The 25,171-nt window shown below is 53.4% G+C and overlaps 5 protein-coding genes across 5 annotated transcripts; 2 read left to right on the top strand and 3 right to left on the bottom strand.

The window, feature by feature from the left end:
- Window positions 1-1,343: 1,343 nt before the first annotated feature.
- On the bottom strand, window positions 1,344-6,379 carry LOC128275128 (uncharacterized). Its single transcript, XM_053013528.1, has 8 exons — window positions 6,225-6,379; window positions 5,869-6,090; window positions 5,553-5,803; window positions 5,212-5,335; window positions 3,513-4,300; window positions 1,997-3,410; window positions 1,798-1,927; window positions 1,344-1,702 (listed from the first exon to the last, which is right to left on the bottom strand). Exons 1-8 carry the CDS (start codon window positions 6,377-6,379, stop codon window positions 1,676-1,678), a joined length of 3,111 nt encoding a protein of 1,036 aa, XP_052869488.1. The 3' UTR covers window positions 1,344-1,675.
- A 698-nt stretch (window positions 6,380-7,077) lies between these two features.
- Window positions 7,078-7,877, top strand: LOC128274013 (augmin complex subunit dgt2). Its single transcript, XM_053012097.1, has 3 exons — window positions 7,078-7,270; window positions 7,340-7,685; window positions 7,760-7,877. Exons 1-3 carry the CDS (start codon window positions 7,078-7,080, stop codon window positions 7,869-7,871), a joined length of 651 nt encoding a protein of 216 aa, XP_052868057.1. The 3' UTR covers window positions 7,872-7,877.
- A 73-nt stretch (window positions 7,878-7,950) lies between these two features.
- On the bottom strand, window positions 7,951-20,715 carry LOC128275135 (dynein axonemal heavy chain 6). Its single transcript, XM_053013536.1, has 15 exons — window positions 20,636-20,715; window positions 20,397-20,567; window positions 19,871-20,322; window positions 19,354-19,807; window positions 19,190-19,285; window positions 18,589-19,127; window positions 16,684-18,532; window positions 15,345-16,621; window positions 14,685-15,282; window positions 12,256-14,619; window positions 12,043-12,184; window positions 11,244-11,980; window positions 10,905-11,171; window positions 8,360-10,832; window positions 7,951-8,298 (listed from the first exon to the last, which is right to left on the bottom strand). The coding sequence occupies exons 1-15, from the start codon at window positions 20,713-20,715 to the stop codon at window positions 7,951-7,953; spliced, it is 11,847 nt and encodes a 3,948-aa protein (XP_052869496.1).
- Window positions 20,716-21,057: 342 nt separating this feature from the next.
- On the bottom strand, window positions 21,058-22,946 carry LOC128275141 (nucleoside diphosphate kinase 7). Its single transcript, XM_053013544.1, has 6 exons — window positions 22,902-22,946; window positions 22,194-22,465; window positions 21,766-22,120; window positions 21,457-21,699; window positions 21,271-21,387; window positions 21,058-21,195 (listed from the first exon to the last, which is right to left on the bottom strand). The coding sequence occupies exons 1-6, from the start codon at window positions 22,944-22,946 to the stop codon at window positions 21,058-21,060; spliced, it is 1,170 nt and encodes a 389-aa protein (XP_052869504.1).
- Window positions 22,947-23,336: 390 nt separating this feature from the next.
- LOC128272074 (chromatin assembly factor 1 p55 subunit) lies at window positions 23,337-24,983 on the top strand. The gene is made up of 2 exons (XM_053009804.1): window positions 23,337-23,361; window positions 23,450-24,983. The coding sequence occupies exons 1-2, from the start codon at window positions 23,340-23,342 to the stop codon at window positions 24,715-24,717; spliced, it is 1,290 nt and encodes a 429-aa protein (XP_052865764.1). The 5' UTR covers window positions 23,337-23,339; the 3' UTR covers window positions 24,718-24,983.
- The last annotated feature ends 188 nt before the right edge of the window (window positions 24,984-25,171 follow it).

Here is a 25,171-nt window from a genome sequence, read left to right on the forward strand (position 1 = left end):
CTCTGCCCCCTCTGGTGGTATTAAATTCTTGTTGTGTTCCGTTTTAAACATTCTTTTCCCACCGCTTGCAGCTCGCGTTCAGCGAGATCTGGTAGCAATGCGTGCGAATGGAAAGAAATTAAATGAATAATGTTTCTGCTCGCGCCGTGTGCCGGGTGCTTCGGAACTATCAGCGAAGCCCGCCGAGGCCACCGAAAACCCTCTTTTTGCATAAATGCATGCACAATTGGCGAAACTTGTGTTCTGCAGTGAACCGGGAAAAAAGAGGATTGGGACGACCCATACACATCATCGGTACATCGCTAAGCAGGAGGAGAGCAGGGAGAATTTTCATTTCATTAAGTCATCCGGCTCCGGCTGATATGTTGCACTGGGGAAGCCCGGTTTGGTGCCCCGGTTTGGTGCCTTGCCGGGGTTGAGCTTAGCAGACTTTCGTATTATTCATTTTAAAATAATCGAGCATTCCGTATGCCATGCGCCGCCTGTGAGGCGAAATGGCGGCCCTCGGAGCAGCTGGCTCCACGCGGGCTCAACGTCTGTCAAAACATTCCCGGGGGCGACGAAGTTGGACATAATTTATTCACAGCATCGTTTCGTCGCGACCCCCCATTTTTTTAGGCGACCCGTTTTGCCGTTGAAACCCGACGGCACTCGAGGCTGTCCCACGTATGGGGCGAGAATCGAAATGAAAACCACTTCCAGCGATCAAATGAGCCACTCCACGCTTTCAGGGAAGTTTTTTGTACGGTCGAATTAGCTAATAAGCAAGCAGCTTTGAAGAAGCAACAACATAACGAGCCCCAGTTTTCGGTTGGACCATGCAAAGCCGCTTTTTTATTACACATTTTATTTAGTTCACTTACAACGTGGAATTCAGGAGTACAAAAAGTAACGTAACATAGTAATAATAAATGAATTCTCGAGTGCGATCGAACCCGGAGGGGCCATTTGCGCCACACCCTCGGTGTGAGGACGCGCGATTTTGCCCGCATGCTGCAGTGCCGACAAACATTGGACCGGGGCAAAATGCAGAAAAAAACAATATGAAATTCTACTAAATCATGCTCTGACTGCGTGCCATTCCGCCAACTGTTTGATGACGGCAAACGGAATGGCTTATTTGCACTTTCGTTATTTGTGTTTGTTGTCCCGGGAACTCTAGGGGCAACCCAAGTGGCACATGCATTGCCCCCGGGTGTATCGGAATGTCGCCGGTGACGGGCACAATAATTTAATTTAAAGTTCAAGCGCAACGGAAAGCACTCCGCACGTTCGTTCGATGCGATTATTATGCTTTCCTTTTTTTCATCGCAATCGTGCGCCCGACCCCGACGCTCTGACCCTATTTTTTTAGAAAAATTCTAAACTCTCTACTACACCGGCACATTCCGGTGTACACCGGAATCGCAAATTTGAGCGATCAAACGGGAAATCATGATTCGGGCGCCCCCGGGGGGGGGTCTAATCATTAGCTAATAATCTTATCAGTGCCCCGAAGGCTTGGAAAGAGAGCGAGAGAGCGAGAGCACAGGTGCGATGATATCAAGCATTTCAATTTATAAGCAATTGCGTGCACACCAGAGCAAGGCCCAAGGTTGCGTTCCTCGACGTGACTACCGCGTGACGATCTTCACACACAAGCGCTCACTTCTCCGTCTCCCGGTGGCTAGTCCGCTCAGTAGTACGCCCGTCGTGGATTGTTCTGAAACCAGCACGTGGCACGGAAAACGGAACGATTGTTAGGGAAGCGCCCAATCAAGAGCAGTAATTTGCACACACGGGCACGAGCGGGCTTACCAGAGGATTCGGCCGGAATCGATACGCCAACATCATGCGCTTTCGGTACGCATCGTACTCGTTGTCGTTCACCTCCGGGTTGTCCGGTGCAATGATGCCCAATCCCTGATTGTTGTCTCTCTGGGACGCCCTGTGAAGAGAGTACGAAAGTGGTCAGACTGATTCTCCTGCACTGCCGAGGCCCGATGCCATCACGTACTTGTTGATCGGATCGACTATACCACTCCCGTCGGCGCCCAGCCCCTGGCCCTGCTTCCAGCCCAGCTTCTGCAGCATCTGAAAGCCGACGTTGTCCTCGCGCAGCTTGTAGTCCTTGTAGTCGCTCAGGTTCGGCTGCCGGTTGGTCTTTTGCGCCTCGTACTTCTCCATGAACTTGCGCAGCTCTTCCGGGGGCAAAAAGTCCCCGATGTGGTGCTTGCCCTCCGACTGGCGCGTCAGCTCGTTGGCCCACTTTTGCGTAGCCTCCATCTCCTGCATGCGCAGCTTGTGCTCCCACGTGCCACCGGTCGTGTCTTCGTCCGAGTCGTACTCGTACTTGAACCGCCCACTGTTGGCCAACCGATCGATCTCCTGCCGCTTGCGCAGCATGTCCTGGAACAGCAGGTTGATCTTGTAGTGATCCTCGGCCTTCGTCCACTCTTCCTCCGTAAGGTTGGTGCTGCCAAAGTTTTGCCGTGCGTACGCCAGCAGAGCCGGATCGGTGCGACTAACGCCGGACAGCTTCGGGGTGCCCGCCCCTGCCAGCAACGATGGTGGCGGTCCCGGAGGATGTGCGCGACCGGAAGCCCCCGGGTAGGGCGCGAGCCCTATCGCTTGGCTAGGCTGTGGCCCACTTCCGCCTCCGCTTTCGACCACCTGTTCACTCCAACGGCTTTTGCGCCGCTTGGCCGCTTCCCGCTGCCGATCGCTGTCTTCGAACGTTCGCTTCATGCCCGTCGCCGTCGACGAGTGGCCCACATTCTGTGACCCACCGTCACGCCCTCCACCGGTCTCACTCTGCCCACCACCGGCGGCGCTCTGTGGCGGTGGGGGCTGCTGGGATCCACCTTGCTGTCTGGTCGACTGATCACGGTGCGACGCAAAGTCCGAATCGCTCGAACTGTACTCCGGTTTGCGTGAACCACCGCCGGTCTGAGGTCCCTGTGGTTCCGTTTCCACCTTCACGACGTCCCGAATGCCGGCCCGCTGCAGGACAAACTCTTTGTAGTCTTCGAAATTTGGCTGTCGGTCGGACATCTGACGGAACTGCTCCACGAAGCTCTCGTAGTCGCCGCGCATCAGAAACTCGCTCAAATGGGCCGGCCGAACCCGCTCGTACAGGCTCGTAATTGCGGTGGTCCACGCCACAATGGATTCCCGCTTCGTGGTGTCCAGCAGCCGTTCCTGTTCGGAGTCCACCGAACCATTGCTGGCGTCCCAGCGGCTGAGCATGAACTGTTCGTGTAGCTTCACTTTCGCCACCAAATCATCGTACAGAAGGTGCAGCCGGTGGTGCTGTTCCGCTTTGCTCCAGCACTCGGCAGAAAGGTCGTCCACCGTTCCGTAGTGCCGATAGACGTACTGCAGAACGTCGCGCATGCGGCATTCGCTTGGCGGACCCCACGGTGACGGAACTGACGGAACCGTGGACGTTTCCACCGGCGGTGGTGGTAGTGCCGGTGGTGGCGGTGGTGGTGGTGGTGCCACCTCGACGGATGGTGCTCCCGAGGTCTGACCATGGCCACCTCCATCCGGATTTTCACCCGTACCAGTTCCACCGGCACCTCCACCCACCGCTTCGTTGTTTTCCCCAACGCGATACTTTTTGCGGTACTTTAACCGGGAGAAACCACCAGAACCGAGGGCTCCCGCAGCACTTCCGCCCGTGGTGCCCGAACTGCCGCCGTTCTTCTCGTTCGTCGACTCGTTCGCACTGTCACCGGGCCCGGCCAGCATGGCGTGGTAGTCGTCATCGGAATCGGTCGAACTGCCGTCCTCCCTGCGGTTGCCGGCATCGAACGTTTTGCGCTTGAGATTCTTCAGGTTGCGTTCGCGCGCCTCACGCACGTACTCCGTGTCCGAGTCCGTTTCCGTGGTCGACTTGTCGTCGTAAAAGTGGCGCTCGTCACCATAAAAATTGGGCATCATATGAATCGGAATCTCGCCCCCGGCGGACGGTGGTGGTGGAGGCGCCGCTGCGCTAGGTGACACCAGAAACATTCCATCACTGCCACCAGGACCGACCCGGTCAGCAGCAGGGCCGCGGCCAGCTTGCTCCGGATGTTGAAAGGCCGGCCTCTCGGTTTCGGGACCCTCGTCCACAATCGAATCATCCAGCACGTCGGCCGGATCGTATTTGGCATCATCATCATCATCGTCGCCGCCGCCGTCGTTAGCATGGTTACCGTGGTCCGCCATTACAATCTGCATCGCGCCGGAGGAACCTAAACTCCGCTTCAAACGGCGAGCCTGGATCATCCGACGGAAGCTGACGTACGCATCCGAGTGTTTGTCGAACACGAACCTACAAAAAGTGCAAAACAAACAGCGCCACGACCAAGAGGGCCATCGAGGGAAGCAGTGAGCGAGAGAGGGAAAGGGACAGGAACAGAAGGCCGAGGAAAACACATAGAGCGTGAAAAAGAGAGAGAGAAAGAGAGAGGGAAAAAGAAAAGAAAAACAAAACAAAAATCGCACATAAAATTTTGTCAGAAAGTTGTTTGACGACCAATTCCACGGCGGAACCTGTATAGTCCCTGTCTCTTCGTCCTCGCCTGTTTTCCTGTTGGGTACTTTGAACATCCTGAACGGTCGGATGGGCAATTAGCAAACACAAACACACACACACGCACGCACATGGGAGCAATGATTGTGGAAGGAAGCTTAAGATAGAGAGCGCATTGAGGGGGGGGACACAGCAATTCCGCACCAATGTCGGTGGTATTCTAGTTCCGCAATCGGAAATCCTATGCAAAAGACGGCTAAACATTCGGTTGACTTTTTTTAGAATACACTAGGAGCCTGTTACAGTTCCACTACGCTACGGCTACTACGTTCGTTTGTTCTTTTTACTTCTGCTCTCGTGAGCTTTGGTCAAACTAATCGTTGCCAAGTAACCTTCCAGAGCGCATTTGAGGTGACGCTTGCTACGCTTTTGACTTCGAAGATTCAACTGACTGCTTTGCCTTTTGGAAAAATTATTCTCAACTTATTAAACCAAAATAAACAGAATAGACACTGAAAAGAAGCACTCCGAAACCTGCCAACGATAACCTGCTCTCTTCGTTCACAAACCTCACCCTATGCTAGGTGGCCCTGCTTTACGCGCTACAACCTATGCGCCTGCCTAACCCTGCTGTGCAGATGTGCAAATACATATTCATAGGGATAGTTATATAGTATTATTAATGTGTAGTTATAAAGGAAAACAATTACCAAAGCGATGGATGCAAATCATTTTTACGTGAACATAATTTATCTTCATAAACATCACCGATATCGGCAACCAATTGAATTAATTCTTCAATTGTGGTTGGTAATTTATCATGTTCTGAAAATACTATACAAAAATTATAACTAAAAGAGCAAACAAACGTAACCGCAAACCGGGCAAACCCGGGCCGGACACAGGAGGGCGTGGCCGATGGAAAGCACACGCTGCCATGCCGCACTAACATGATGGCACTCGCCTTCGGGGCGCTTTCCATCGTGCCTCGTGCTCGCTGACCGTGTCTGACGGCCCGTGTCGACCGGTTTGATCGAAGAACGGTACCAACCTTGGAAGTTCGAGTCTACCTCGCTACTGGTCCCATCACGCCCAACGGCGGGTCCATCGCGCACCACACCGCCATCGGGTTGCTCGCTGTGGTCGTGGATGATCGGAGGAAGATCGTAGAATGGTTCAAAATGCACATCATCGGCCATTGCCGGCAACTGCGGCGGTGGCGGCGGAGGAGGTGGCGGTGGAAGGGGCGGAATCAACGACGGAGGTGGTACGTCGAACTTGAACATATGATCGCCGCTACCACTGTAACGAAAAGTAACGGCACTGTAAGAGACCGTCTTCAATGTGTGGCACTTCCAAGCCCATACCTGGCAGATACACCTGGCACCGTGGCCGGGTTCGCAGCGGTCACTGGTACGTCAGCGGCGGCAGTGTCCGGTTCGGGTGTGGGCGCTAACTTCACTTGGTCCTCGGTTTGCTTGACAATCTTTTCACTCAGCTGCTTGAAGCGCTCCAGGAAGGAACCATCGTTGCTGAACGGGAGCACCACCTTTCCGCTGGCCTCGGGCGCTTCGGGCACTTCGGTGGCACTGCAGGGGCACGTTCCGTCCGTGAGGCGATAGAAAAACATAAAACGAAAATTACATAAGTCAAACATAGCGGAATCCGGTCGCTGCCTAGCGGCGTGTGCGCTGCCACACGCAGAGAATGCGAGATATTTCACCTCGGCGTATCCTTGCTCGCTTCGGCCGCAATCTGTTTGGCCAGCTCCAGTGTGCGCTGCTTCTCCATGATCTGCTGCCGCTTCTGGGCGATTAGTTGCTCTTGCTTCGACATCTGAGCGAAGCGCTCGGTGCGGCTGAAGTTGATGCGAGGCATACCGACACACACACGGGGCGCGAGCCGCCGCCTCTAACCACCTAATCAGTGGGAGAAGTAGTGTTGGGAGTGTCTTGTTCAACCCGTTCGCTTACCCGCTCCAGAGGGACCTAATCAGGTTAGCGCACGGCTGCCACGGGTGGCACGGGTTTCGGTTCACCACCCACCCTGGGACTACGGGCGAAACCGTCACGGGCAGCACATGCACCACGAAACTCTGCAGCTGCTGGAGTTTTCGTGGAAAATCGATAGCTGTTTTACTGCCTTTCGGTGGTGGACCAAAATGACGGATGTGTTTTTCTTACATTCTAAGCACTCGCTCTCTCTGTCTTCGCTCGCGCTGTGCTGCTCTCACACGACTGACGTACGCGTCATTTCGGGTGCTAGCAAACCGTTCCGTTTCACGCACAATCCCTAACCATGTTTCATGGTTTTTGTCAAACCGTTGCCTAGTAAAAGCGTTTTTTTAAATACACAATAAAAAAACTGAATTGTTTTTGCAAACCTACTTGATGAATTCTACTCCATACGCTTCGAAAATGGGCGCCTGGATACTTTGCATTGGAGGGCTAATTTCAAGCACCTAACTGTCAGACGGTTACCGCTTCAAATTTGCGGCACAACGATCGACTGAAAACAAAAGCGTTCGATTCATCAGTTACATCCTCAAGGATTCGTTGTGATTCTCTCGCGCACGAATGGACGATACACGAGTGCTTGGAAATACAACCGAGCTAAGCGCTTCGCAGCAGGAAGAGCTTCAGCAAGAGTATCGTAAATATTACCAAACATCGCTAATCATCGCACTGCTTAAGCAAGAAGATGCTCCCGTATCGCCCGAACTCCGGGCACTGCTCTACGCGTACAAACACGACGGAGATATTCCATTCGGTAAGGATTTGGGTGTTCGGTAAGTTTTTGTCCCTTCGCGTTTCGTTAACCATGGCTCCTTTGGTCCAGGACTAGAGCACATACGCAACGTTGATCCCGGGTACCACGAGCGCCAAGCGATCGTGAAGTACATCGAGACGAAGGTAATCGAACAAGTGCGGCCGTTCGTGGAAAAAGCAAAACGCTTCACAGAAAGTGGCAACCTGGAAGAGTTGGGGTCCGCGGCGTATCGCAAACAGTACGAAATACTTCGGCTCGACCACGAACGCCAGGAGTTGTCCAAAGAACTGGCGCAACTGAAAACACGCCAGCTGCAGCTGATGCAGGCTTGCGCCGAAATACGCACCGGTCCATTCCAGCGGAACAGTGTGGAGCTGATGCACTCAAAGGCGCGCCTACTGCAGGCGAAGGCTGAGTAAGTTCCGCTTATCTATGCCACCGGCAACTGTTTTTCAATCCGTTCCATTCCGTTTGTATCCCCATTTGTAGGCTTTGCCAAAAGTTGGTGACGAACGATATTCTGCACTGTACGTCCCATGCGACCAAGGCCATCAAAGAGGTAGCTGCGAACGTTAACAAACTGATAGGTAAAACCGATTGAAACTCACTGATTCACTCTTTTTATTACAATAAATGCCATTTCTGCTGCCTACTAATCGAAATCCCCCAAAATCGGTCGTTCAATCGGTCGTTAATGTTACCAGTGCGGTTCCCCGCAGAATCCAGTGGTCGGATGGTTGCTCCGTGTCGAGGAGAACCGCCAGCACAAAGTTTGTAGACTGACCGGTTGTGGAGAGCACACCGGCCCGAACGCTGGTCTTATACAGTGGCGCTTCGTAGCGCGTTCCGACGGTCAAACTGGTGCACGGTTGCAACCAAACGACCGGCAAATGAGCGATCAGCTCTCGATAACGGGCATCACAAAGTCCTCCTTCCGTGCGATCCCAGCGTCCGGCTTCGATGAAAAGCCCGTGAATGTAAACGCCATCCTGTGGTGGGCAGAGCTTCCCAAACCACGGCACCATGTCCTGAAAGCATATCAAGTTGCTTTTTGCAATGCATCTTCTTTGGGCAACAGAAATGGTTTACCTTTTTTGATCGTTCCTCATAAATCCGAGACTGGTGCAGCGTTGGATCCATCACTTCGAAATCGAAACGCAGCGTGTCGATGGGAATGTTGTGCTTCCGAGCGTACGTTTGCAGTGTACCGGTCAGGAAGGACTGGGGAAAGAATAGGCCACATATCCACGAAGAAACGGGCTGCCCGTTTACGCACCAGTCCCGTACGTGCTCGACACGGTGCTGCAAATCGGTCACCCAGCTGGCTAATGACTTCGTGGAGAGGTAGCCTTTCGAGTGCCACAACGCCGGCACCTGATTGTTGCCGAACGCACGGTAGATCGTCTCCAAGCTCTCGGACATCACGACGAAGCCTTGTATCGCCTTCTCGAGATCGTTCAAACTGCTGTGCACCACGGCCAGCAGCCGATCGAACCGTTCCACTTCCTGCAGCAACACCGTCGTCAACGAAGGGATACGCCCTTTGGGATCGCGCTGCAGCAGGCTGGGGTGCAGGTCATCGCAACCCACCGAGAAGGCGGCCGCCTTTCGAATGGAATCAATTTTTTCCAGACACGCCTTGTCCATCGCTACCACCGCTTCCTCGCCCATTGCGTCCCCACCCGACTGGCTTTCGAGCAGCGTATCGAGGAAGAAGCGCGTTTCGTTGCGGTTGAAGATAATGTTGGCATTATCGTGCATCCCGAATATGTCCGGCGGATCGTGGATGGGAAGATTCGACACGTACTCAAGGTAGTCTTCGAGCTTTCGCGCCCCATCCGGACAGTGGTAAAAGCCACCGGCACTGTAGCTGTACGGCGGCGAGCTCATGATCGCTGGCGACGAAAACCGTTTCAGGATCGCTCCGAGGCACCGTTGGTCCCAGGCATCCGTCACACGGCCACCGTAAGTGATCTCTCCGTTCACGTACTCGAGCGCATCCCAGGGGATCGGGGCGCGCAATTCACGATCGCAGTAGATGTCCAGCGTTCGCAGTGCACACTCGCGATCGCTTTCGCTAAACTCGTACATTATGTTCCAGCCCAGGGGCCCAAACTTTCGGCGCTCCAAAATGACACCATGAAACATGCAGAGACCGAACACCATGGCACGCCACTGTGCGCCGAGCACGTGAAACTCGAACCAACTGCGATCGAGTTCCGTCACCGAGCGTACCAAGTTCGATCGCAGCCCCTTCGGTGGTTCGTTCGTTACCTTCACCGAGTTCTGCAGCACGCTGATCGGAAACGTGCGAACCGGCATTGAGGACAGGAAAAGACGGTACGCCGAATCGGTCTGCTGCAGGCCCATCGTTATGCGGCTTACGATTTTCTCCATCGACTCCATCCAGGAGGTGGCCAGGTGACAGTTTTGTAGGAAAACCCAATGGCCGCATTTTGTGCCAGCCTCGATCAGTGCTTCGGCCGCAGGTCCCTGACCCTGGCCGAGCGAGATGGAGTGCAGCTTCTCAACGCAATCACGCTCCTGGGCAAACTTGATCAGTGCCGTCATCGGATCGGAACCCGCCGAAAGGACAAACACCAGCGGGATCGTTGGTGAAATGTCCGCATACAGCGACGCCAAGCCGGTATTCTTCAGTGGTTCGGTGTAGCGTTTCCCGAGCGAATGACGAATGTATTCCGTCACCGCCAACACCAGGAACTCGTCCTTTAGGGCGGCCACCAGCATCAGCCGTTCCGCTACACTTAGTCGTGCATTCCAGTCCACCTCCGGTGGTTCGGGTTCCCGGGCCAGACATAGATCCTCCCTAAAGTCCTCGATCTCGATCACCATTGAGCGCTGCAGCTGCTTCGTGAGATCACCAAATTTGGCGCGATCGTGCGTCTCCAGGAAGCAGCACGCGATCCACTGGTTTTCGCTCAAAAACGGTGGCTTGCCGTCGAGCGAAAACTTGCGCTGCGATGGACCGCGCACGATGAAGCTAAACTCTTCGTCCGAAAACTGCTGCGCTTCCTTGCTGATGGCAAACGCGATCAGAAAGCCGCAGATGAGCTTGTGCTTCTCGAACAACCCCCGGCAGATGTTGGCAAACACCGTAAACGTGATGTCCGACAGCAGGCCGGCCAATCGCTCCGGCAGTTCCTTCTTGCCGTGTGGTTGCTCTATCACCGAACAGTACACCTGCGTAAAGTAGCGCAAGCTGAACTGATACATCGGATCGATCTCGGACAGTGAGGCCACGACAAAGTACAGGATCGCACCGCGGGCCGCCAGGACACGGTACTTTTCGCGCGTTGCCGCAATGTTCACCTCGGTGCGCTCGGTTTCGATCAACCGGTCGGCGATGATGGTGGACATTTCCTTCGACTCGTTGAGCGACTCCACCAAATCCTCGTCATCGAGAATGTTTCCCTGCGAACTGTACAGGGTCTTGAGGATTTTGTCCTCCAACACCAGCAGCTGTTGTTTGTCCGCGTTGATCGTGAGTATCAAATCGCTGCGCTGTCTCTCCATCTCGGGTAGCTCAATTTTAACAATCTCCCTGAAACGAAAGAACCGTTTTTTATACCGGCCAATTGCATCACAACTGAGCGATTGATCCGCAACAACTTACGCTAGTAGCTGATCTTCCAGACCGCTTCGGGACACAAGAAAGTTGACCAAACTCACTTGAATGCAGATTTCGGGCAAAAAGTGTGGATTCGGTAGCTTCGTGGTCATGTACAGGCGGAAGTTGCTATCGTAATCCACATCGACATCGCCCAATTTGATCATGAACCGTCCGTTGCGCAGAAATGCCTGTTTCATCAGCACCGTGCCAAGCACGGGATCCAACGTTTCCTGCACGTCCTCAATCAGCATCGGGAAACCTTGCCGAATGCTTGTCCGAAAAGGGGGGGCAGGTTAGTTGAACCGAACCGACGACCGGACAGCCCCGAAGTCCAAAGCTTACCAAACTTCCAGTACCCTCATCATGTTGCCATCGGTCAGCTTGATGATGCGCAGCTCGTTCCGTGCCTCCATGTTGCGAATCCACCGATTGGCCTGCTCCTGCGGGTCAATCATCAGCGGCCAACGGCCACCCTCCGTAGCGATGATGGCGTTCTCGATCGAGATCTCGTCCCACGGCAGTCCGTGCATGGTCCACTCGCGTATCTGAAACGAGTCGCCCAAGATCTGCACCAAATTGAACGCGGGGCTGCTCGGTATGTTCAGCCGTTTGCACTCCGACACCCAGATCTCCGACAGCGTCCGCCGGTACTCGATCGGGAACGCACCCAGATACGCCACGTACGCCGACGCGACCAGCACATCGCCCGGCACCGCGAAGTGTTCCGCCGTCAGCTGTTTGACCGTCTCGCGCCAACGCACTTCCTCGTCGGCCAGGGCCGACGTGAGCCGCCCGGCCCGGTTCAAACGGGCCGCCGTCAGATCGTTGTGATCCTGCAGTAGCTTCATTTCGCGCTTCTTCTCCTCCAGCGTGGCCATCAGCATCGATATTTTGGCCTCGATTTCGGCCAGCTCGCTTTGCTTCGACTTCAGCAGCTGCATGACCTCGCCGAGTTCCTTTTCCGCCGCCTTCTGGCGCTTGATTTTCGGTTCGACCACCTTGTAAATTTTGGCATACTTCTCAATCGCAATCACCCATAGGCACATGGATTTGGCCACTTTCGACACTTTCTCAATGGTCTGAAAAAAAAGGCAACCGATTAGGGAACGGCACGGTCCTCTGATGGCTCTAATCTGCTTACCGTCGGTTGAAAATCTTTGTGATCCACGTATGTTTTAAGCTTCTTTATGACAGCCTCGGGAATGTGTTCCTTGTCGTAGTCTTCTAGCTTTTTCAGAAAGTTCACATCCGACATAACGACCTTCGCCGTGTTCCAGTCGGCCCTGAAATCGGTTCGCATCACGGTTAAACTCATTCACGCCCCTCGTGCGCCCCCATCGTTTTCCGAACCTACTTGGCACCGAGCAAAATGCAGACGGCCTCCATCACGAACTGGACCAATTTCGGGGGTTTCTGGAACACGCGCAGTTCGTTGATGTCGTTCTTGTTGAGCGACTTGAGCGCATCCTGGGCCGCCTGCAGCGTCGGCAAAACGATCTCCAGATCCTTGGCCGCTTCATCGGCGATCTCCTGCGTTTCGCTGGCCTTCACCTTCGCCTCGGCCTCGTCCTTCGCGACGCTCTTCTTCACGTTCTCGGCCGTCACATTGTCCTTGTCCAGCTTCGCCAGCAGGTCCTTCATGTTGCGCGACTTTTCCTCCAGGATCGGAACGAACTTTTTCAACTCCTCGCCCATCTCCGCCACCACCTGGTTCGTCTCGAGGATTTTGCTCAACCCGTTCGCGATGCGGTCCTTCTTGTGCAGGATGGTCTCGATGCGCTTCTGCACCAGCACCCGGTACTGGTGCAGCAGCTGCAGGTAGCTGCTCGGGGTGGTGTAGTAGTGGCGTCTCATCTCGCGGTAGAACCGCTCCGAGATGCTCTCCACGCTCTCGTGCACCATCACGCAGATCTGCGCCAGATGCTTACACTGCACCTCGTTGTCCGACACGTCCTTCAGCGAACCGACGGCCACACTGCGCAACGCTTCGGCTGGCCACTTCACGAACCAATCGATCGTGCAGCAGTTCACCAGCGACGGAAACATACGGCACCGCCGCCGGAACGTGTCCCCGACCGGGCTCATGCACACGATCACGTGTAGGTTCGTCCGGACGCGTTTGGTGAAAAACTCAAAGATACCGTCGCGCGTCTGGTTCGGGTAGCCACTCTCGATGCACGGTTGGCGCGCGTTCAGAATGATCTTTTCGTACTCGTCCCCCTCGAACAGGTTCGGGACCTCGCCCGAGTTCAGGATGTTGTTGATGTCCTCCATGAACGACTCGTGCACGATCTGCGTGTCGGTGATCAGGAAAACGGTCGCCTTGTTCAGCACACCCGCGATCCAGTAGATGCGCCGCAGGTCCTCGCGGAAGCACCCGTGATCGTAGCCCCGCCGCAGAGCAATCTGGTGACACTGGTACCCATTAATGTGGGCCGCCAGTTTCGCGAGGCTTTGCTTGCCCATACCCGACACTCCCACCAGCAAACCGTTGCCCCGTTCGGAGCGCAGCAGCCGCGCCAAGCGCACAATGTGCTCGATGGCGTCGGTGAAAAACACCAGATTCATTTCCGTTCCCACCGAGCCATTGTAGTCCTCCAGGTAGTCCGACAGAACCGTCTTCAGTTTCTTCATCTCCTTGATCTCCTCGTACACGCGATCGTCGGGCGCCTGGCCGAACACAATAAAATCCCCGAACATGATCGTTTCCTCGGGCTGTACGATCGTTGTTTCGAAGTACTTTTCACAGCAGTCCTGCAGCAGCTGCTTAAAGTACGCCTTGTCCTCGTCGTTGATCAGCCGATCGTAGAATATCCGCAGCGACTCGTGGTAGAACAGACGCATCAGCTGTATCGGATTGATGTAGCTCGACGAGTCTGCCTGCAGCACGCCTTGGATGCACTTGGACAGATCGCGCAGATTGAACACGTAGTGCGATTTCTTCGGCGTCGGCAGCAACTCGGCCAGAATGCGCTCGTACACCGAAACGGCCGTCTCGACCACGGGCTCCGCCAGCGGCCTTATCGCCATGCTGAAATCGTTGAGAAACCCACCCAGCAGGGCCTTAAAGATCGTTTTCAGCGTATCGCTACTCGGCGAAGGCAGTGAAAACAGGGCAAAGTGTCGAATGAAGCGCGGCGTCAGCACGTTCCGGCCGCCACCAGGCGGTGCACAGGCCGCCCCGAGCGTTACGTCCACAATCTCCTTCCAGTACATCTTCTCTCGATCGTACACCCCACGGAAGTCGGCAAACTGGCGCAACAGCTCGATCGGTGGCTGGCTCCCGTACCGGTCCAGCTTCGGCATGTTAACGTCGTCGATGAACACGACGATCTTACGGTTGATCGGTGCCCCCAGCAGCGTCTTTTTGCGCCGTTCCAGTCGCGATTCGATGATCTCCTGTGTGCGCCCACTGTCGCTTTGGGCCGAAAAGTTGACCACGATCGGTATCACGTTGACCTGCATCAACCGGTTCAGTACCTCGCGGGCCAGCACGGACTTCCCCACGCCCGTGTCGCCGGTGAACATTACCGGGCACTGGTGCTGGAGCAACATTTCGCCCACAAACCCATACTTGGTGGTGTCCAGCGTGGGGACCAGCAACTCAAAGTACGGCACGCCGGGATTGTACACAAACTTCGGGTGAATCGCATTCCAGCTTTCCCAGGTGCGTGTCTTCGTGTTGATTCGAAAATCCCAAAGCGTATCTTTCGGTAGGCTGGAAGACATCAATCGCAGTGGCATCAGAATCCGAACCGCACCGGCCACATCAGGTACACTTACAGTCCCAGTTCCTCCTCGTCAAGCAACGATCGGTAGTGCTGCTCGAACCGCACCTTCGAGTCGTCCAGAAGATTGCCACCGAACGACCACAGCAGACTCCAGGTGAACATCTTGAAGACGTAGTGCTTGGCCTCTCCCCGCTCCATGAGATGCAAACCCGCCGTGCCTTGCAGCAGCAAGTACAGCAGCTTCGTCATCAGCATTAGCTTGCTAATGTTGACTTGCGCGATGCTCCATTTACAGTTGCGCTGCACAAAGGTCGTCACCTTCGCGTAGTGCCGCTCGTACAGCGTCAGAAGGTGCTGTTTTAGGTCGCCATCGAGATTCAGATGCTGGACCGTGTTGAGCCACGACCGTACGATCGACGTCCAGCCCAAGTGCAGGGGGTCCAAGTATACCATACCGCAGCGTGACACCGTGGCCGGAGAGGCTTGCGCCAGATCCTGCACCTCAAACACCATGTGGACCCAGGCGGTGAGCTTGATGCGCTCGGAGTTTGCCAGACACAGCATCTTATTGTCATCCAGCACCGTGTTGAGATTTTCGATCCAAACCGCATCGACCGGTCCATCGCACACAACCCACTGGTGAATCTCATCTACAAACAGACGCCGGTTAGAAGCGACTTCCCTGCGTACACTCACCGACTTACCCACTTACCCGTCTCACCCACTGCAGATCGAATGGCCAACCCGAGGAGCCCATCTCGCCACTCCATCGTAGCTAGGTTCACGAACCCGTACAGTTCGTCCATCGAAACGGCCTTCGGATTGAGCGTCTGGGTACGTACCGGGCGAAACAGCCGTCCCGGAACTTGCTCCGCGTACAGCTTCTCGAAGGCACTGGCAAGCATTTGCAACACCGTAGTTTTGCCGCTTCCAGTCGGTCCGACCAACATTACCCCCCAGCGGACCACCATCGTTTCGTACAGCTGCAGCGTCTTGAGCACCAGCTCCGGCACGGGCTGAAGATTGCGCTCGATCATACACTGCTCGATCGCGGTCTGCAGCTCACCGCGCTCCGGCTCGGGCAACTCGACGGTCGGGAACAGATCGCTCAGTATTCCGTTGAACAGAAGTGCGTCGTTTGCGAGAAACTTGGGAAGGTTTGAATCACGCAGTGCCGATATGAGCGTTACCTCTTCCGGCTGATCGGGTGAGGCGCGCTTCAGCGCACCGGCCATTACGAGCACACTCTTGACCGCACGCATCCCAAAATCGTAGTGATCCTGCTGGCTTAGCTGCTCGCTGCACAGCTTGTACATCTGGACCATCTTTTTGGCCAACATTTTCGAACCCTCGAACCCCTCCGAGTAGAGGATCACCTCCGCGATCAGTGCATAGTCCGGCACCATCATCGATATCGGTCGAAATAGGGCCTTCAAATTGTCGGGCAACTCCGTCCGTCCGGCGTACCCGGGATTCATCGTAATGAAAGCGGCGCACGAGGGCTTGAGGCGAATTTCGCGTCCCTCGAACAGAAACCGTTTCATTTTGGCAGCCTTCGCGTGCCGGATGGTGATCAACTGTTGCGCAATGACCGACAGCACTTCGATGTCAATCCGATTGAACTCGTCGAAGCAACACCAGGCACCGGACTGTGCGAGGCCGGTGAAAAAGCGACCCATCATCTTGTAATCCAAGCCATCGGAGCAGTTAAACACCACACACTGGATGGCGAGTGCTTTGGCCAGATCCTTGGTCGTTTCCGTTTTACCCGTCCCGGCCGGTCCGGCCGGGGCACCCCCGAGGTCCATCTGTAGCGCTCCCATCAGGCAGAGGTAACACCGATCGGTGAGCGGCGTAATGACCAGCACCCCCGAGGCCCCCAGGTACTCGTAGAAGTACGGCAGATTGGCGGATGCCATTTTCGTCTCCATCACCTCCGTCTCCGGCAGCCAATAGTAGCGTAACATTTTCTGCCACTCGAAGTCGGTCCTGCAACGGCAAACAGCAACGCAACGTAAGTCTCCGACCGCCGTCGAGAGCATTTAACTTACGATTTCTGCACCCGTCGCTCGATCATCCCCGCGATCATGTCCTTCGCGTGTACATCGATCGTAATCAACGCGCAGAGCACCTTCCGGACCAGTTTGGAAATTTTAGTCCGCGCAATCGTCGCCAGAACGGTCAGATTCTTCGTTAGCTTCGCGTGAAACTCTTCCAACCCCTTATCGACATTACCGGTGCCCTCCAGGATGCAGTGCACCTCGGCCGCCCACTGCTGCTGCGAAACGGTGAGCACGACCTGATTGGGATGTTCCTGCATCCAGTACGATCGATCCTTCAGACCGTACACCCGATAACCGTGGCGCATGTACCGTTTCACCGCCAGAAACATTGCCTCCTCGACCTTCGACAGCCAGTCTTCGACGGCCCCGCGGGCCTTCAGACCCACGCCAAACGTTAACCGTTCGCCTTCGGGCGACACCATGGCGATGATATCGTTCGTCATCGTTGGTTCCTCGTCCGCTTCCGACTTTTTCTTACCAAACTCGATCATGGCGATCGCGTCGAAGCACTTGGGCAGATGCGGTTGTACCGCGTACGGGTTTTTGGTCTGTGCCAGTATCTCCAGCAGCTCGTCGTTGGACAGGAAGTAGAAGCGAGGAAAAGCCATCCGCTTCACCTCGAGGTACGCCTCCAAGCAGCGGGTCACTTTCTCCAGCAGCATATTGTTGATCTGCAGCTGCTCCAGCACTCCCTCCGCGGTCATAGCCCCGAGCGCCAGTGGTGCTTTCTGCGTGCGCCGCATCAGGTCCTTCCACGCCTTGTCCACCTGGAGAAACATTTGTGTTTCGTGGGGCAACTGGCGCTGTATGTCGGGCGCCGAGAATATCGCCTCCAGGTAAATCCACGACTGCTGGCACTGGCTCCATTCATCGAGGGTCCTCGAGAACAGATCCAACTGGGCCACCCAGTCGTCCACCTTCGGCTTGATGGGGCCCACGTGGCGTGAGGCTGCCACCGTGCTCACGTTAATGCTAGACTCGTCGAGCACCGTCTGAATTTCGTCGATCCCAGCCAGAACGAAGACATCGCGATGGTCCCGGTGGCTCACTACCGTCAGCTCCAGCTCCTTCCAGGCGTTCTCCACCTTGTTGAGCAGCGTTTCTAAGCCAGCCTCGGCGCTGGCCATATTCGAAACCTCCATCAGCTCGGCGGCCACATCTTCCTCGAACGCGTTCACATCCTCGAACGTGTGCAGATAGATTTCCGTTTCCTCCGCCAGGTGGCGGTTCAGGATCTGTTCGATTTTGATCCAGTGGCGTGTCTTGAGCGCCGGGTTGCGCAGAAAGCCCAGCACCGGGATTTTATCCTTAAACTCTTCCGCCTCTGCCTTCAGCTTCGGGATGATGTCATTCTTCGGCAGATTTTTGTCGAGCATGGCGCAGTTTTTCAGAATCTTCGTATTCAACGCTTCCACCTCGTCCATACTCAGCTCGTGGAAGTGTATCTCGTTCCAAATTTCCACCGATTCCTTCCACTGCTGCACACTGTCCCACAGTATTTGGCGGAGCTTCACCTCGTTGATGACCAGGTCGAGCTTTTCGAAGCGCGTCACCTCGAGCCGAAACTCTTTCTGGTACTTTTTGTACTCGTGTGCCTTCCGCTGACACATCGTGAGCCGCTCGGAAAGATCGATCAAACAGTCGCGGATCTGGGCGGGATCTGAGCCCAAATCAAGGAGCCACTCTTTGAGCACCTCCTCGAGAATGTCCTCTACTTCGGAGAATATTTTCGTAATGTCCGACTGTAGGCACAGATCGAACTTGTTGATCAGATCCTGCTTCTGGGCACGCTTACTCTCCAGCGTCTCGTTGATTTCGTTCAAAAACTCTTCCATATCTGCAAACGAAAGACAACTTTACTTCCCGTTCGCTTGCCCCGCGGGCGCCGTTTACCTAAATATTTATCCTTATTTTCATTCGAAAAGGCCACCTTGTAGTGCTTCATGATCTTCAGTGCTTCGAACGCATAGTTTAGCTCCTTCTGCAAACTGGCCACATGCTCGTGGCACACCTCCAGATGGTTGAAGTAGTAGATGTAGTGATTGGTTTCCTCCGGCACGATCAGCAGCTTGGTCTGTATTTCTTCGCCCTTCTGCTCCACGTAGTTAATCTTTTCCATCGCCAGCCGCGGAATGGTTTCGTCCAGCACCGCCAACAGCTGCTGGCAGATGGGCGTTATTTCCTCGCGGAAGGCAACCTGCTTCACTTGCAGCAAACCGAGCGGATGTGATTCTTGGATCTTCTCCAGCTCGGCCATCTGATTGCAGAAGCGTTCGCAGTACGCTCTCAGTACCTCTAGGTTCGTTTCGCCACGGATCACCGCATGGTCGACGGCCAAATTGTCCTGGTAATCTAGCCGAATCCGATCGAACTGCAGCACGTACTGGTCAACGTTTGTGTAGGCCTCGGCAATATCATCGAATATTGTTTTGCTGCCAGGAGGGAGAAGATCAGCTAACACTTCCTACCAATTGTGCTTCAATAACAATCTTACATATCGCTGGACAGCTGGGCATCGTTTCTAATGATAAAGTCCAAACTCGGGGCGCTTCCACACAAGCGATCTTCTTTCCTCCCCATTATGGTGGGTCTGTTGTTGGACGGAACAAAATTAAAACCTTTTTAAGGACGAGCCCTTGGGAATCTCTTTCAACTTACTGCGTGTAAATGTCGAAGTACGGATCACTTTGAAAGCGATCGATTTTGTACACCGTGCGCATTACCAAGTTGCTCAAGTCTTCCAGCATACGCTGGGTGACTTCCAGGGATGGATCCAGGTCTATTTGGTTCGCCTGCAAAACTAACTCCACCTTCATGAAGGGCGGTTTTGCAACCTGGTTCACTTCTGTATCCAGTATCGAGTCACCTTCGACATAGTTCGAGAACACATTGGCCAGATTCTTGAACGATTCTCGCAAGATTTGATGGAGCAACGTGATCATCATCTGATCGGCACAACCAAGAAAGCGGGCCAACAATGCACACAGCTTGCGCTTGTTTGCTCGCTCCGTGAAACTCATCAGATCCTTCAGCTTCTTCTTGTTGGTCACATTGATCGCTTCGTCCTGTGGCGAGAAGCCACGATCGATCAACGTGTTGCAGCAGGCTTCGACTGAAAGAAATGAACGCAGAGGTTACTGGGGGCAACGGTAGCTTTCCGAAACCATAACCTCACATAAAACGCTTCGCATTTTGTCGTGTAACTGCAGGAGCAAATCGCGAACCTGCTCGAAGGTCGTCATTTGTGTCTCGATGAAATACGGAAGGTGCCAGTTTTCCGACACGGACACATCGAAAAATCGAAACCCGACCAGCTGCACAAACTCTTCCTGCATCGTTAGCAGGGCACTGGCCAGTCGGGGTAGTGCGATAAAGGCACAGACGCCAATCTTCTGACGGGCGCCCTCGTACTTGTACCACTTGATGTTCCGCTGCCAGATTCGGAATGCCTTTGCGCGGCGGTAGTGCTTGAAGAAACCGATCTCCGTCAGTCGGCGGTACTTCCGGTAGTCCGCCAGCCACGAGTCAAGATCCGAAAAGTGGTTTTCCGTGTCGCTCCAATAAGTAACACCATGGCGGCTGACAGTGAAATATTCGTGCTTATTCGCTTTGCTGAATGGAACCTCCCTGTGATGTGCGACAATATGACGACACGTTGTGTGAATCATGTGGGCCAATCCATTGATTGTTTAGTAACTTACAAGAAACTGTACGGCGTAAACTGTTCGCTGCTCTTGGAGTATGCATATGTGAGAAACACGAAGCTATTATCGCTCAGTTGTTTGATCCTTTGTTCGATCAGCACCTCTAGATCGATTGGCAGCGGGGTGTTTAGTTGGCGCGTACGGGCCGCAATTCGTTTCTTTCGTTCCCTTCAAGAAAAGGTTAGATTTGCCACCGTCGTCTAGTGCACGGATTTTTGCTGTTTTTATTTACTTACTCGCCTAGGGCAAAGGTGAAAGTGGCTTTAGGTTTTGTTAAAGCGGACTTTAACTTTTTCGATGCCATAGCTTTGCTCATTGTGGATAAACTAAGTCTTCGTTGAATTGATTCGCTTTGAACTATGTTTAAATGTTGTACACATTTGCTATAGCAACTGCCGGATTCGGCAGTAACGGTTTCCAGGTTACTACGATTGCAGCCACGGCGAACGACCTGTTGATTGTTTGTGTTTTGCATGAAGCACCCCGAACCAAAAGCATCAATCGCAAAAAGGAAAGCATGTTGAATACGAATGAATCACACGAAATTTATTTTGATCCTGCTTTGATAATTACATTATACTTAGCGCGTGCACTTCACCAAAATATGGGTGCTTACAAACGTAGATACAGTCGATGCACGAATCCTTTTCTCGCGTGTTTAGCATAAAAATTTAAATACATATTCCAGCTCCAGCGTGGTGTCCTCTTCTAGGTCCGTACAATGGACGGCATTCAGTACCTTGTTCTTGCCAAATAGCGCTCGCAGCGTGCTGGGTCTGGTCATTTTAGCCACTTCCTGTGGTAAGAAGTTAAACGTTCAGAAAATAAAAAATATAAAGGTTTTAGGTAGGTTGCTTCGACTAGGTTTTACCGGACAAATTGGTCCACAATAATCACGAAAGCTTTGGTATGTGCTGCTACTATCATCGTATTTGTTTGTAACTTCCATCGCAACGCAGTCACCGCTGATCATCTGCATCACCATGGACTGCGACGGTGAAAGGGATTCAAACTTTAGATTTTAGCATAAACAACTGTACTCCGCAACATGCGGTACCTCATATTCGGGTACGACGCTTTTGTACACTTCCAGAAACTCCTCACAGTTGGGCCGCTCGAAACGGAGCATTTTCATGGCCGTGATTGTAAACTTCTTCTTCAGTATTTCCGTGATTATTTCTCCCGCTTTGCCGTCGCGAACGGCGTGCGGTTTGATGATACAGAGTGTACTGTTGGTATACAGTGCCGACGACCGCAGGACCAGCTTGATGTTGTTGTTCTGAAAAATAAAGCGTGATTCCTACAACGCAATAAATCGTCCATTTAAAATCGTGTTCGCTCTCGGATCGCTTGCGAAGTAGCTTACTGTGGCCGCATCATCCGGCGAACGAGAACAGTACACGTCGTTCCCGTAAAGCCCCCGGAACGTGTTTGGGGCGACTTCTTTCGCCTCAGCAACTGATTCCGGGCCGCACAGTTCCCGGTACTGGTTGTAGGCATTGTTACCGATGATCTCCAGCGCTAGAAACGATTGGCTGGGCATGCAGTCCATCAGATAGCTTAGGCTTGAAGTATCCGAGCGGGCGGATTTGAGCATCGAAGCGTAGTTTTCGTCAATCTTTAGCATCGCCAACCGCCGCACACCCAAACCGGTTTGGTGAAGTTTTGTCAGTATTTCCCCCACGTGCAGTAAAGCATCAGCCTTTATCAAACCGAAGGAACTGGATCAACGGAACCAACGTTAAGAAAATTTGAAATTCTAATTCAATTAATTTCCCTTCCCAGCATACGCACAGTTGCTCGTTGGCCTTTTTGCTTCTGGTTTTGGCGTCACCATAATCAAGGATATTGATCTGCTTACCGAAGATCAGCAACTTGGCACCGATGAAGAAATCATTCTCGCACATTTCCTCGATTTTGGTGCGCCGCAGGAAGGTTTTGCGCGTTTTCAGATCTACCAACTCGACCGATTTGTCGCTGGGGAAAAAGCTTACGACCAACTGTCGGTTCAGATCGGCCTCCTTCTGATACCATTCCCCCAGATATACACTGCAGTTTGTTGTGTTCTGTAATAAAACATTATGGCGAATCAATCGAGAGTGCGATGATTTCATAAACAACAGCAACTACTCACCATATTCGAATGATACGGTGGTACAATTCACGTTCCGCACTCAGGTTCGTTCGAAAGATACTGTCCAACCGTACAAAAATCGGTTGGTTTGTTTACTGCGCATAGAAACCGCCGGCTGCTGCGTCGCCAAGGACCGGTGCACTATGGGGAAAAGGCGTTAAAAACCCTTAAAATAACGAAAAAAGCTTATTTATTATACTTGAATGCTTGTATTACACATAAAAAGTTGGATTTAATCAAAACACATGCAAAGAAAACAAAAACGTTGAAAAAAGTCCATATATTCTTCCTAAAAACAAATATGTCCACCTTTCCAATACAAATTCCCTACTGTGCGGTGGTGTAATCGCAGCTGTCAAAAGCATTACGCCACGCGCCGTCAATTGTGCCACAGTCGGCGCAACCGACGGCATTTTGTGATTTTGTGTGCGACGGTGCTCGGTAAATGGTCGGTGAGAATTGTGCGATCTTTTTCGATGCAATCTAGCGGCCGGGACCGCTCAAGGAACTAGATAATTGGGCACGAAATATTGGTCGGTGTGTTCCGGTGGTTGTTTACCGACAAAGCAGCCTGCTGTTCCTGTATTATTGGCTGATAGTTTGCCGATCGGCTTTCAGCGTTCGCTCTAACGCCGCTTTGTGGCAAATTCTTATCCGCGAACACACGCACACACCGACGCGCGCGCGTACCAAACGCCTGCATACAACGGAACCGCTGTCGCATTCGGCTGAAGTTCAACGATTTGGCGGGAGTGTGTCGAACGGTGTAGATTTATCGGCAAATAGTAAGCATTCGATTGCAAGAAATGGGTGAACGAGGTGACGGAGGTAAGTTGGCCAGTGAAAACTAGATTTCGGTTGCGGCGCAACCGTCGCTGGTGAAATGTTTCTGACACTGTTGTTCGTCCGCTTGCAGCGGAATCGTTCGATGATGCGGTCGAGGAGCGGGTCATTAACGAGGAGTATAAAATTTGGAAGAAAAACACCCCATTCCTGTATGATCTCGTAATGACACACGCGCTCGAGTGGCCCTCGCTAACGGCCCAATGGCTGCCGGATGTGACGAAGCCGGAAGGGAAGGACTACTCGGTGCACCGGCTCATCCTCGGCACGCACACGTCGGACGAGCAGAACCATTTGCTGATTGCGAGCGTCCAGCTGCCGAACGAGGACGCACAGTTCGACACGAGCCACTTCGACAACGAGAAGGGCGAGTTCGGAGGGTTCGGCTCGGTGTCGGGCAAGATCGAGATCGAAATCAAGATCAACCACGAGGGTGAAGTGAACCGGGCCCGTTACATGCCACAAAACCCGTGTGTCATTGCGACCAAAACCCCATCGAGCGACGTGCTTGTGTTCGATTACACGAAACATCCGAGCAAGCCGGAAGCGAGCGGCGAGTGTCACCCGGATCTGCGACTGCGGGGCCACCAGAAGGAGGGCTACGGGTTGTCCTGGAACCCGAATCTGAACGGGTATTTGCTATCGGCAAGCGACGATCACACCATCTGCCTGTGGGACATTAACGCGACCCCGAAGGAGCATCGGATTATTGACGCTAAAAACATCTTCACCGGACACACCGCCGTGGTGGAGGACGTGGCCTGGCACTTGCTACACGAATCGCTCTTCGGGTCGGTGGCCGACGACCAGAAGCTCATGATCTGGGACACGCGATGCAACAACACATCCAAACCGTCCCACACCGTCGACGCGCACACGGCCGAGGTGAACTGTCTGAGCTTCAACCCGTACTCGGAGTTCATCCTGGCCACTGGTTCGGCGGACAAAACCGTCGCCCTGTGGGATCTGCGTAACCTCAAGCTGAAGCTGCACTCGTTCGAGTCGCACAAGGACGAAATTTTCCAGGTGCAGTGGTCGCCGCATAACGAAACCATTCTGGCCTCGTCCGGCACCGATCGGCGCCTGCACGTTTGGGATCTGTCGAAGATCGGTGAGGAGCAGAGCGCCGAGGACGCCGAAGACGGTCCACCGGAGCTGCTCTTCATTCACGGTGGCCACACGGCCAAGATATCTGACTTCTCGTGGAATCCGAACGAACCGTGGGTCATTTGCTCGGTATCGGAGGATAACATTATGCAAGTTTGGCAGATGGCCGAGAACATGTACAATGACGAGGAACCGGACGTTCCGGCCAGTGAGATCGAGGGTGGCGCACCGTAGAGAAAGAGAGTTCACTATTCCATCATTCATTTTTTATATCACTATCGCCGTATTACCCACCATGTCAAATCCGGCCTCCGGGAGTTGTGTTAGTTTCGTTGTCGAAGCGGTCGTTGATTTGTTTTTCGTTCATTCATTCTCTTTTGTTTGTTTTTCATGCCTGATACGAAATGCATCGATCATTGAAAATCTGGAACCTCATGGTTCAGGATTCTACATTATCAGGCGACGCTCGGGGCGCTTAGAAAACAATAGATGTAATAATACACACAACACAACACACACACAAACAGCTGATGCGAATACGTAATGCAAATACTGTTTTCCTTCATCTGAATAAAATACATTTGAAAAGATATTACTTCGGAGCGTATCGGAAAACGTATTTCGGTCAGTGTCACGGAGTTTTACGCAAAAAACCTTATGATATATAGATAAATTTTATTGGCAAATT

This window comes from Anopheles cruzii, chromosome 3, assembly GCF_943734635.1.
Source record: "Anopheles cruzii chromosome 3, idAnoCruzAS_RS32_06, whole genome shotgun sequence".
Lineage (NCBI taxonomy): Eukaryota > Metazoa > Arthropoda > Insecta > Diptera > Culicidae > Anopheles > Anopheles cruzii.